At 37.8% G+C, this 12,177-nt stretch overlaps 1 protein-coding gene across 2 annotated transcripts in view; it reads right to left on the bottom strand.

The window, feature by feature from the left end:
- baiap2l1b (BAR/IMD domain containing adaptor protein 2 like 1b) overlaps window positions 1-12,177 on the bottom strand; it is a 146,966-nt gene that overhangs the window by 81,460 nt on the left and 53,329 nt on the right. Inside the window, exon 1 of one of the 2 annotated variants that reach the window (XM_072915839.1) lies at window positions 4,856-4,936. The exons of the other annotated variant lie outside the window; for it this stretch is intronic. Coding sequence (XP_072771940.1) covers window positions 4,856-4,888 — 33 coding nt within the window. The 5' untranslated portion in view covers window positions 4,889-4,936. Of the gene's footprint in view, window positions 1-4,855; window positions 4,937-12,177 lie in introns of those variants that run through there. 2 annotated transcript variants of the gene reach the window in all.

Genomic DNA, 12,177 nt, shown 5'->3' with positions numbered 1-12,177 from the left:
ATGCTGTGTAATAGACTGTATTTATATTATTCACATGTAAAAAATACCTAAGTGTTTATTGTTTATTGTGAGCGGACTGTGGTGCTGAATTTCCCCCAAGGTTCAATAAAGTACTTTCTATTCTATTCTATTCTATTCTATTCTACTACTGTGAAGTTACCCAGAGCCAGATGGCAGGCCAGCTGATTTAAGTCTGTTTCAACCATATTGTATGTGGTCTGGATGAGTGTTTGTGTATCTACACTTGACAGACATCATTTTTTAACACTTCGCAGATGGCTGTTGAGGCACAGCGTGTGAGAGTGGAAGGTTGACCTGCAGCTGAGTTCTCTTTTCTTCGGCTTGAATGTGCACTGACTACTAAAGTGAGGGATTCATTTTAAACAGCCAAAAACATGTTGGTAAAATAAATTTAAAAAAGAATAATCCGCTTGAATTTATGCTTGAAATATGGCATAGGAGGTGTTTCACAACATTGGTTAAGTAGTTATTTAAGTAATAGATCTTAATATGTGGAAATTAATCACAGCCAAGAAGAGTAACTTGTGGGGTTCCACAAGGCTCGGTATTGGGACCTAAGTTATTCATACTTTATTTAAATTATATTTGTTCAGTATCTAATACATTTAAATTTACTATATATGCAGATGATACAAATGTTTATTGTTCAGGAGAAGACTTGAAGGAAGTGTTGAGGATAATAGATGATGGGTTGCTTCAGCTAAAAAAATGGTTTGATATTAATAAGTTATCATTAAATGATAAGAAAACTAAACGTATGGTGTTTATTGGTGCAAGGACAAATTGTGAAGCAAAATTAAAATTAAATCAATTGGAAATTGATAGAGTGTGAAAGTAAGTTCTTGGAAATAATAATTGATCATAAATTATGTTGGAAACCGCAGTTTGAATATATAAAGGGAAAAATTGCTATTCTTTATAAAGTAAGACACATGCTGAATAAGAAATGTCTGCATATGTTATATTATTCCTTTATTTTTCCATATCTAACTTATTGTGTTGAAGTTTGGGGAAATTTATAAAACAAACATAGACCCAATAATTAAAGGGGAACATTATCACCAGACCTATGTAAGCGTCAATATATACCTTGATGTTGCAGAAAAAAGACCATATATTTTTTTAACCGATTTCCGAACACTAAATGGGTGAATTTTGGCGAATTAAACGCCTTTCTAATATTCGCTCTCGGAGCGATGACGTCACAATGTGACGTCACATCGGGAAGCAATCCGCCATTTTCTCAAACACCGAGTCAAATCAGCTCTGTTATTTTCCGTTTTTTTCGACTGTTTTTCGTACCTTGGAGACATCATGCCTCGTCGGTGTGTTGTCGGAGGGTGTAACAACACGAACAGGGACGGATTCAAGTTGCACCAGTGGCCCAAAGATGCGAAAGTGGCAAGAAATTGGACGTTTGTTCCGCACACTTTACCGACGAAAGCTATGCTACGACAGAGATGGCAAGAATGTGTGGATATCCTGCGACACTCAAAGCAGATGCATTTCCAACGATAAAGTCAAAGAAATCTGCCGCCAGACCCCCATTGAATCTGCCAGAGTGTGTGAGCAATTCAGGGACAAAGGACCTCGGTAGCACGGCAAGCAATGGCGGCAGTTTGTTCCCGCAGACCAGCGAGCTAAACCCCCTATCGACCCTAGCTTCCTTGGCCTGCTGACATCAACTCCAAAACTGGACAGATCAGCTTTCAGGAAAAGAGCGCGGATGAGGGTATGTCTACAGAATATATTAATTGATGAAAATTGGGCTGTCTGCACTCTCAAAGTGCATGTTGTTGCCAAAAGTATTTCATATGCTGTAAACCTAGTTCATAGTTGTTAGTTTCCTTTAATGCCAAACAAACACATACCAATCGTTGGTTAGAAGGCGATCGCCGAATTCGTCCTCGCTTTCTCCCGTGTCGCTGGCTGTCGTGTCGTTTTCGTCGGTTTCGCTTGCATACGGTTCAAACCGATATGGCTCAATAGCTTCAGTTTCTTCTTCGATTTCGTTTTCGCTACCTGCCTCCACACTACAACCATCCGTTTCAATACATGCGTAATCTGTTGAATCGCTTAAGCCGCTGAAATCCGAGTCTGAATCCGAGCTAATGTCGCTATAGCTTGCTGTTCTTTCCGCCATGTTTGTTTGTGTTGGCATCACTATGTGACGTCACAGGAAAATGGACGGGTGTATATAACGATGGTTAAAATCAGGCACTTTGAAGCTTTTTTTAGGGATATTGCGTGATGGGTAAAATTTTGAAAAAAACTTCGAAAAATATAATAAGCCACTGGGAACTGATTTTTAATTGTTTTAACAATTCTGAAATTGTGATAATGTTCCCCTTTAAACTTCAAAAAAGAGTAATTAGAATAATACACAAAAGTGTGCTACTATGAACATACCAATCCATTATTCATAAGTTCTAATGTGTTAAAATGTTCAGATATTGTGTTTTTAAAAACAATGGAAATTATGTTTCAAGTAAAGAACAACAGCCTTCCAGCTTGTATTCTTAAGGTTTTTTTTTAATTAAGAGGAGAAAACTATAATTTACGGGGATATTGGTTTTTGAAATATGTAAAGTAAGAAGGAATATAAAATACAAATGTATTTCAGTTTTAGGAGTTAAATGGTGGAACAAGCTCAATGATGAGTTGAAGACATGTAGTTCTTTGTTACGGTTTAAGAAAGCCTTGAAAGGTGAAATAATGGAACACTATAAAATATAGCAATGATTACTTTTATCCCATTGATTTTTTTAACGTTAATGTTCCAGGCAATCAATTTTCAGTGAATATATAGGACATACTTGCCAAGCCTCCCGGATTTTCCGGGAGACTCGCGAAATTCAGCGCCTCTCCCGAAAACCTCCCAGGACAAATTTTCTCCCGAAAATCTCCCGAAATTCAGGCGGAGCTGGAAGCCACGCCCCCTCCAGCTCCATGCGGACCTGAGTGACGTCAGGTGCGCAACACCACGTAAATCGTTGGCCAACCAAAAAGTAACCCCAGTACGCTATAGCCAAAATTCACCGGGAGATGGCAACAGACAAACATAGATCACTATTACATTCCTCCCCTTTTAGAAATGTATAGAAGTTACTCAAAATAAATAAACAACCCAACCAAAAAATGCAGCAGCTCAATTAAAAAAACTGTACTTAAGCCACATTCTTTTTCTTTTTTTTTAGTACTGAACTCTTAACCCTCATTTGTAAAAAATAACATGCTTATTATACAAACAGTATTTGTACACCTTTAACACAGATTTTTGTACTGTCTTCAGAGATTCAGTTTTTTTGGTGGTACTCGAAACCTTTCTGGGTACCTGCGAAAGGGTGTTCAGCATGGTTGGAAAAATAGTGACAGAGAATAGAACAAGGATGGACAATTCAACCCTTAACTCAACAATGAGTAGATGAGTGTTATGTGTGTGTATATGTGTAAATAAATGAACACTGAAATTCAAGTATTTCTTTTATTTATATATATATATATATAATATATATATATATATATATATATATATATATATATATATATATATATATATATATATATATATATATATATATATATATATATATAATAAAATAAATATATATATAGCTAGAATTCACTGAAAGTCATGTATTTCATATATATATATATATATATATATATATATATATATATATATATATATATATATATTTATGTGTGGGAAAAAAAATCACAAGACTATTTCATCTCTACAGGCCTGTTTCATGAGGGGGGTACCCTCAATCATCAGGAGATTTTAATGGGAGCATTCGCATGCCATGGTTTATATAGGGCACAGAGTGGGTGGGTACAGGCTGGCCTAGGGGCGTGGTGATTGGCTCATATATATGAAATACTTGACTTGGTGAATTCTAGCTGTAAATATACTCCTCCCCTCTTAGCCCCACCCCCAACCACGCCCCCGCCCCACCCCGACCACGCCCCTCCACCCCCACCCCCCACCTCCCGAAATCGGAGGTCTCAAGGTTGGCAAGTATGATATAGGATAGGCAAATATAAACCTTGGCTTCAGCCTATTCCTTTTTCGGTCTTTCTTTTTCTTTTTGTGTGTTTATGTGAATGATTGTTAAATATGTATAATCTGTGCTGTTAAATTGATCTCACAATGGTTGATTATATGACCGAAATAATCTCATTTCAAAACTTAAGGCGTATTGTGCCAAAGTTGCACTGCATTTAGTTGATTTTCTGTCACGAGTGCAGATGTAAACAACGTAAACAGCCCACTTGAGTCGCAGTTGCTATAGAAACCAAGGTCGTAGCACGGGGCCTGCGCTGATATGATAAAATAGTTTTTGATTGAAGGAGTAGCATGTTCAGTCACAGGGGGTAAGATGGTTGTGCTGGTCAGTTCTACCTGAGCCCAGACGTGGTTTGGCAATGCTCAAGCATTTCAGCTTCATGTACATATTGCTGGGTATTGTGGCCAAACAGCTACATTTTTGTTTCATCTGACCACAGAACTTTCCTCCAGAAGGTCTTATCTTTGTCCGAAAATTGAGCTGTTTGGCCACAATACCCAGCAAAATGTTTGGAGGAGAAAATCCCAGGAACACCATTACACCGTAGTATTATGCTCTGGGCCTGTTTTGCTGCCAATGGAACTGGTGCTTTACAGAGAGTAAATGGGACAATGAAAAAGGAGGATTACCTCCAAATTCTTCAGGACAAGCTAAAATCATCAGCCCAGAGGTTGGGTCTTGTGCGCAGTTGGGTGTTCCAAAAGGACAATGACCCCAAGGAATGGCTAAATCAGGCTAGAATTAAGGTTTTAGAATGGCCTTCCCAAAGTCCTGTCATGATCCGTGGCCCGGATCATGTTTTGTTATGTTCTGTTAGTTTTGGACTCCATAGTTCCTGTTTTTTTTGTGCACCCTGGTTTGTTTTAGTTACCATTGTTACTTATCATCTCCCCCTGCTTTTGATTAGTGTTTGCTCGCTCACCTGCTGCCCGAGTACTAATCAGAGGCATTATTTAAGCCTGCCCTTGCCGGTCAGTCGGCCTGGCGTCATTGTTCGCTTCATGTCTGGTTTCAGGTACCAAACCCCACCAGTTTCATATGCGCATTCACCGAACCCTTCTTTAGTGAAAAATAAAATTCAAGACAAAGTTATATGTTTTTGGTAACACTTTAGTATGGGGAACATATTCTAAGTAACACATACTTAATTTAGAGTTTTTTGGACACTAGGGGAACATATTCTAAGTAACAAAGATTTAATTTAGAGTTACCGTATTTGGTTAGGGTTAGAGGGTTAGGGCCAGGGTTAGAGGGTTAGGGTTATAATAAGGCCATGCCGAATAAGGCATTAATAAGTACTTAATAATGACTAGTTAAGAGCCAATATGTTACTAATTTGCATGTTAATAAGCAACTAATTAATGGTGAATATGTTCCCCATACTAAAGTGTTACCATGTTTTTTTACTGGTGCACAAAATGAACCGTGCATGAACATCACCTTGTTCAAAGAACAAAACCAACACAGTGCATAAACTCACAACAAATTACACACCTGCAAATCAGTCTGACTTCTGCTGTTGCCGTATCCGTAATACGCTGATAGGGCGAAGTTTTAATTTACACGATGAGTCGGGTGTGTCTTGACCTACGCCGAACCCCTGAGCCTGACTCACCGAACCCCTAGGGTTCGATCAAACCCAGATTAAGAACCACTGTGCTAAGTATTTGCTTCATGCAACCTGCTATGTAAGTTGTTTGTTTCATGCCAAATTTACGTGATTATTGCTTGTTAAGTGTTAGCTTTAGCTTCGAGTGCGTTCAGGCACGTTGTTCTGTAGGCTCGTTTTCTGTTTTTTGTACCACTTTGAGTTTTGATGATCAAATCATGTTCTTACCTGCATGCCATGTCCAGAGTGGTCCGTCTGCATTTCGGGAGAACGAACCCCGCAGTAAGCTGCGAAAACCCCGTCGTGACAAGTCCTGACTTAAACGTGTGGACAATGCTGAAGACACAAGTCCATATCGGAAAACCAACAAATTTAGCTGAACTGCACCAATTTTGTCAAGAGGAGTGGTCAAAAAGTCAACCAGAAGCTTGTGGATGGCTACCAAAAGCACTTTATAGCAGTGAAACTTGCCAAGGGACATAATACTAACATTGCTGTATGTATACTTTTGACCAAGCAGATTTGGTCACATTTTCAGTAGACCCATAATAAATTCATAAAAGAACCAAACTTCATGAATATTTTTGTGACCAACAAGTATGTGCTCCAAAGTTAAAAAAAAGTTAAAAAAAGTTTAAAAAAAAAAGTTAAAAAAAGTTAAAAAAAAAGTAAAAAAAAAAGTTTAAAAAAGTAAAATTTTTTTTTAAATATTTCAATTTTTTTTAAATATTTAAAAATTTTTTTAAAAATTAAAAATTTAAAAAAAATAATTAAAAATTTAAAAAATATATATAAAAAAAATTAAATTTTTTAAAACATTTTTTTAAATTTTTACAAAAATAAAAAAAAAATTAAATTTTTTTTTTTTAAATAAATTTTTTTTTTTTTTAAATTAAAAAAAAATATATATATTTTTTTTAAAAATTAAATTTTTTTTTAAAAATAATTAAAAATTAAAAAATACAAAATAAAAAAAATAAAAAATTTTTTTTAAAAACTTAAAAAAAATTTAAAAACAAAAAAAATTTTTTTAAATTAAAACATGATTTTCAAGGTAAAAAATTATTTTCAAGGTAAAAAAAAATTTTCAAGGTAAAATTTTTTTTTCAAGGTAAAAAAATGTTTTCACGGTAAATGACTTTCAAGGTAAAAACTTTTTTTCAAGGTAACATTTTTTTTCAAGGTTAAAAATGATTTTCAAGGTAAATAAATGATTTTCAAGGTAAAAAAAAATTTTCAAGGTAAATTTTTTTTTTCAAGGTTAAAAATGATTTTCAAGGTAAACAAATGATTTTCAAGGTAAAAAAAATTTTTCAAGGTAAATTTTTTTTTTCAAGGTTAAAAATGATTTTCAAGGTAAAAAAAAAATTTCAAGGTAACATTTTTTTTCAAGGTTAAAAATGATTTTCAAGGTAAATAAATTATTTTCAAGGTAAAAAAAAATTTTCAAGGTAAATTTTTTTTTTCAAGGTTAAAAATGATTTTCAAGGTAAACAAATGATTTTCAAGGTAAAAATGTTTTTTCAAGGTAACATTTTTTTTTCAAGGTTAAAAATGATTTTCAAGGTAAAAAAAAAATTTCAAGGTAACATTTTTTTTTCAAGGTAAACATTTTTTTTCAAGGTAAAAAATGACTTTCAAGGTAAAAAAAAATTTTCAAGGTAACATTTTTTTTCAAGGTTAAAAATGATTTTCAAGGTAAATAAATGATTTTCAAGGTAAAAAAATTTTTTCAAGGTAAATATTTTTTTTCAAGGTTAAAAATGATTTTCAAGGTAAACAAATGATTTTCAAGGTAAAAATTTTTTTTCAAGGTAACATTTTTTTTTCAAGGTAACATTTTTTTTTCAAGGTAAAAAATGATTTTCAAGGTAAAAAAAATTTTCAAGGTAAAATTTTTTTTTCAAGGTAAAATTTTTTTTTCAAGGTAAAAAATGATTTTCAAGGTAAAATTTTTTTTCAAGGTAACATTTTTTTTTCAAGGTTAAAAATTATTTTCAAGGTAAACAAATGATTTTCAAGGTAAAAAAACATTTTCAAGGTAACATTTTTTTTTCAAGGTTAAAAATCACTATCACAAAGAGTTGTAGAAATGATTGGAAACTCAACACAGCCATGAACAAGTGTATGTGAACTTTTGATCGTGACTGTATCGCGACTGTTGTTCACCACTGTGTAAACACTGCCCTTCCCTGCCATGTCTTTCAACATGATTCCTGCCTCACCTTATCTTATAGTGAGACTTACTGCCATTCAAAGACTGCCACGGAGAGAATGTGGCCTCAGTTGGAAGAGAAACCCATTGCATTAAGTCGGAATATGAATGTCATCTTTTAAAAAGGCCCAACATGCAAACTTAATGACTAGTCTGTCAACAGAAACGTCAAACCCAGTCAACCAACAGTCCTTTTTCCCGTCATTTGTTTGTTGATTGTTGTCATAGCCTTTGGAGAATGTTGCCAGGCAGCAGGTGTCGAGCCAGGTGTGGGAGCTGTGTGTGTTGATATCTGCTGCCATGAACTAACTAACCAAACCCAGATAAGGCCTGAGGAAAAGTTCCTGTTTGCCAACGCTGGAGTCAAGTCTAGACTCATCAAGCACTTTTGATCAATGAGTTGAAATTTGAAAAGCGCTGTAAAAAATGAGTTAATCCTGTCAATTACAATACCTTTGAAGCGAAGCTTGTATATATTTGAGAGGAGTAAGTAGTGTATATATAGTCGGGGTCAAAAGTGTACATACACTTGTAAAGAACATAATGTCATGGCTGTCTTGACTTTCCAATCATTTCTACAACTCTTATTTTTTTGTGATAGAGTGATTGGAGCACATACTTGTTGGTCTCAAAAAACATTCATGAAGTTTGGTTCTTTTATGAATTTATTATGGGTCTACTGAAAATGTTGGGTCAAAAGTATACATACAGCAATGTTAATATTTGATTACATGTCCCTTGGCAAGTTTCACTGCAATAAGGCACTTTTGGTAGCCATCCACAAGCTTCTGCTTGAATTTTTGACCACTCCTCTTGACAAAATTGGTGCAGTTCAGCTAAATTTGTTGGTTTTCTGTCATGGACTTGTTTCTTCAGCATTGTCCACACTTTTAAGTCAGGATTTTGGTAAGGCCCTTATAAAACTTTAATTCTAGCCTGGTTTAGCCATTTTTTTTTACCACTTTTGACGTGTGTTTGGGGTCATTGTCCTGTTGGAACACCCAACTGCGCCCAAGACCCAACCTCCGGGCTGATGATTTTAGGTTGTCCTGAAGAATTTGGAGGTAATCCTCCTTTTTTCATTGTCCCATTTACTCTCTGTAAAGCAGCAGTTCCATTAGCAGCAAAACAGGCCCAGAGCATAATACTACCACCACCATGCTTGACAACCAAACAATTACACAAAGCGACTGGGTAAAGAATCTGGGTATTATCTTCGACCCAACTCTCTCGTTTGAGTCACACATTAGGAGTGTTACTAAAACAGCCGAGGATGTCGTTGTGGCTTGTGCAGCCCTTTGAGACATTTGCGATTAAGGGCTATATCAGTAAACTTGGATTGATTGATTGATATATATATATATATATATATATATATATATATATATATATATATATATATATATATATATATATATTAGAGATGCGCGGATAGGCAATTATTTCATCCGCAACCGCATCAGAAAGTCGTCAACCATCCGCCATCCACCCGAACTAACATTTAATCAAAACCGCATCCGCCCGCACCCGCCCGTTGTTATATATCTAATATAGACGATGCAAGGCATTAGTGAGGTTATAAAGCTTTTGCCTGTTAAAGAAAGGAGACTGATCCAATGCAGCACAGACATTCAATGCGTGCCACGCTGTCACGGCCCAGACGCACACCAGTGCGCAATCATATGGGAGCCGCGCTGGGCGCACCTCCAAGCGCGTGGAGGTGCGATGTCCCTCGCACCCGCGGCGGCTCCACCCGGGCTTGCGCCCGAGGCGGCCATCCTACTCGTCGCGGCCTAGCCCTCGCGGCTCTCGCTGCCGGCGACGGCCGGGTATGGGCCCGACGCTCCAGCGCCATCCATTTTCAGGGCTAGTTGATTCGGCAGGTGGGTTGTTACACACTCCTTAGCGGGTTCCGACTTCCATGGCCACCGTCCTGCTGTCTATATCAACCAGGGTGAGCCCCACCCCTTTCGTGAGCGCACTGCGCGCGGAGTGACCCCTGTTACGCGCCCCCGGCAACAGGGGTGGCGGGCAGGTAAGCTGCGCGGGCGGAGTGACCCCTGTTACGAGCCCCCGGCCACGGGGGTGGCGGGCAGGTAAGCTGCTTACCTGCTGCGCGTGACGCCGGCCGCGGCGAAGGCGGACGAGGCGGGGTGTCGGTGCGGTGGGCGCGGTGGTGACCCTGGACGTGCGTCGGGCCCTTCTCGCGGATCGCCTCAGCTACGGCTCCCGGTGGGGCCCTCTCGGGGGAAGGGGCCTCGGTCCCGGACCCCGGCAAGGCGTCCCTTCTCCGCTCCGTAAAAGTGTCCATCTATTCTTTTTTTCTTCTTCTGTTGTGGCATATGCTGCAGGTGCCTGCTGGTTTTTCGTATGTGGGTAACAACATTTAACTATGTATATATATTTCCGAATTGGTTTAACTGCCTCCCGCCTGAATCTATTTAAAATCTTTTTTTTTTTTATTTCAACCGCCCGACCCGACCCGCGGATAAAATCTAATTTTTTAAAATTTCATCCGCCCGATCCGCGGATAATCCGCGGGCTCCGCGGTTGTGCCCGCAAACCGCGCATCTCTAATATATATATATATATAAATAATAAAATAAATAAATATATATATATATATATATATATATATATAGCTAGAATTCACTGACCGTCAAGTATTTCTTATATATATATATATATATATATATATATATATATATATATATATATATATATATATATATATACTTATATATATATAAATATATATATATATACATATATATATATATATGAAATACTTGACTTGGTGAATTCTAGCTGTAAATATACTCTTCCCCTTTTAGCCACGCCCCCAACCACGCCCCCGTCCCACCCCGACCACGCCCACCCCACCCCTCCCCCCACCTCCTGAAATCGGAGGTCTCAAGGTTGGCAAGTATGATTGTACGGAATATGTACTTCACTGTGCAACCTACTAATAAAAGTCTCAATCAATCAATCAATAGTGCTTGTAGCCAAAGCTAATTTACAACACTTGTCCCCAACAACAACAACAACAACAACACAGATCTAACATAAAAAGTCTGCGGGCTATAGAGCGTTTTCTATTGGGGCTCCAGTACTATGGAATGCCCTCCCGGTAACAGTTAGAGATGCTACCTCAGTAGAAGCATTTAAGTCCCATCTTAAAACTCATTTGTATACTCTAGCCTTTAAATAGACCCCCTGTTAGACCAGTTGATCTGCCGTTTCTTTTCTTTTCTCCTCTGCTCCCCTTTTCCTTGAGGGGGGGGGGGGGGGGCACAGGTCCGGTGGCCATGGATGAAGTGCTGGCTGTCCAGAGTCGGGACCCGGGGTGGACCGCTCGCCTGTGCATCGGCTGGGAACATCTCTTCACTGCTCGGGATGGTGTCCTGCTGGCCCCACTATGGACTGGACTCTCACTATTATGTTGGATCCACTATGGACTGGACTCTCAATATTATAGTAGATCCACTATGGACTGGACTCTCACTATTATGTTAGATCCACTATGGACTGGACTCTCACTATTATGTTGGATCCACTATGGACTGGACTCTCACAATATTATGTCAGACCCACTATGGACTGGACTCTTACTATTATGTTGGATCCACTATGGACTGGACTTTCACAATATTATGTCAGACCCACTCGACATCCATTGCTTTCGGTCTCCCCTAGAGGGGAGGGGGGTACCCACATATGCGGTCCTCTCCAAGGTTTCTCATAGTCATTCACATCGACGTCCCACTGGGGTGAGTTTTTCCTTGCCCTTATGTGGGCTTTGTACCGAGGATGTCGTTGTGGCTTGTGCAGCCCTTTGAGACACATGTGATTTAGGGCTATATAAATAAACATTGATTGATTGATTGATTGATTGAATAGGAAAAGAAAAAGAATAAGGCAAAGAAAAGTCGATAATAATGATAATAGTAATAATACAGACAAAGTGCAAACTAGATAAAATCCAATAATAATAATAATAATAATAATAATAATAATAACACAGACAAAGTGCAGACTAGATAAAAAAAACAATTAGTAAAAATGAGTAAAAACTAAACATGGGAACATGATTGTCGCTCAACTAGCCACAATTGTGTTTGTTTTTTGAAAGTGACAAGTGCAGGTATACTTTTCAAAGTGTCCGGTAGAGAGTTCCATAGTTGTGCTCCTTTTCACACTGCCTTATTAATGCAGCCCGAACTGTATGGTTGTTCCAGAGAGGGAAGGGGTCAGCCGCTTAT

This window comes from Nerophis lumbriciformis, linkage group LG22 (assembly GCF_033978685.3).
Source record: "Nerophis lumbriciformis linkage group LG22, RoL_Nlum_v2.1, whole genome shotgun sequence".
NCBI lineage: Eukaryota > Metazoa > Chordata > Actinopteri > Syngnathiformes > Syngnathidae > Nerophis > Nerophis lumbriciformis.
The sequence above is the reverse complement of the archived record's forward strand: the minus strand, read 5'-3'. Positions and strand labels throughout refer to the sequence as shown.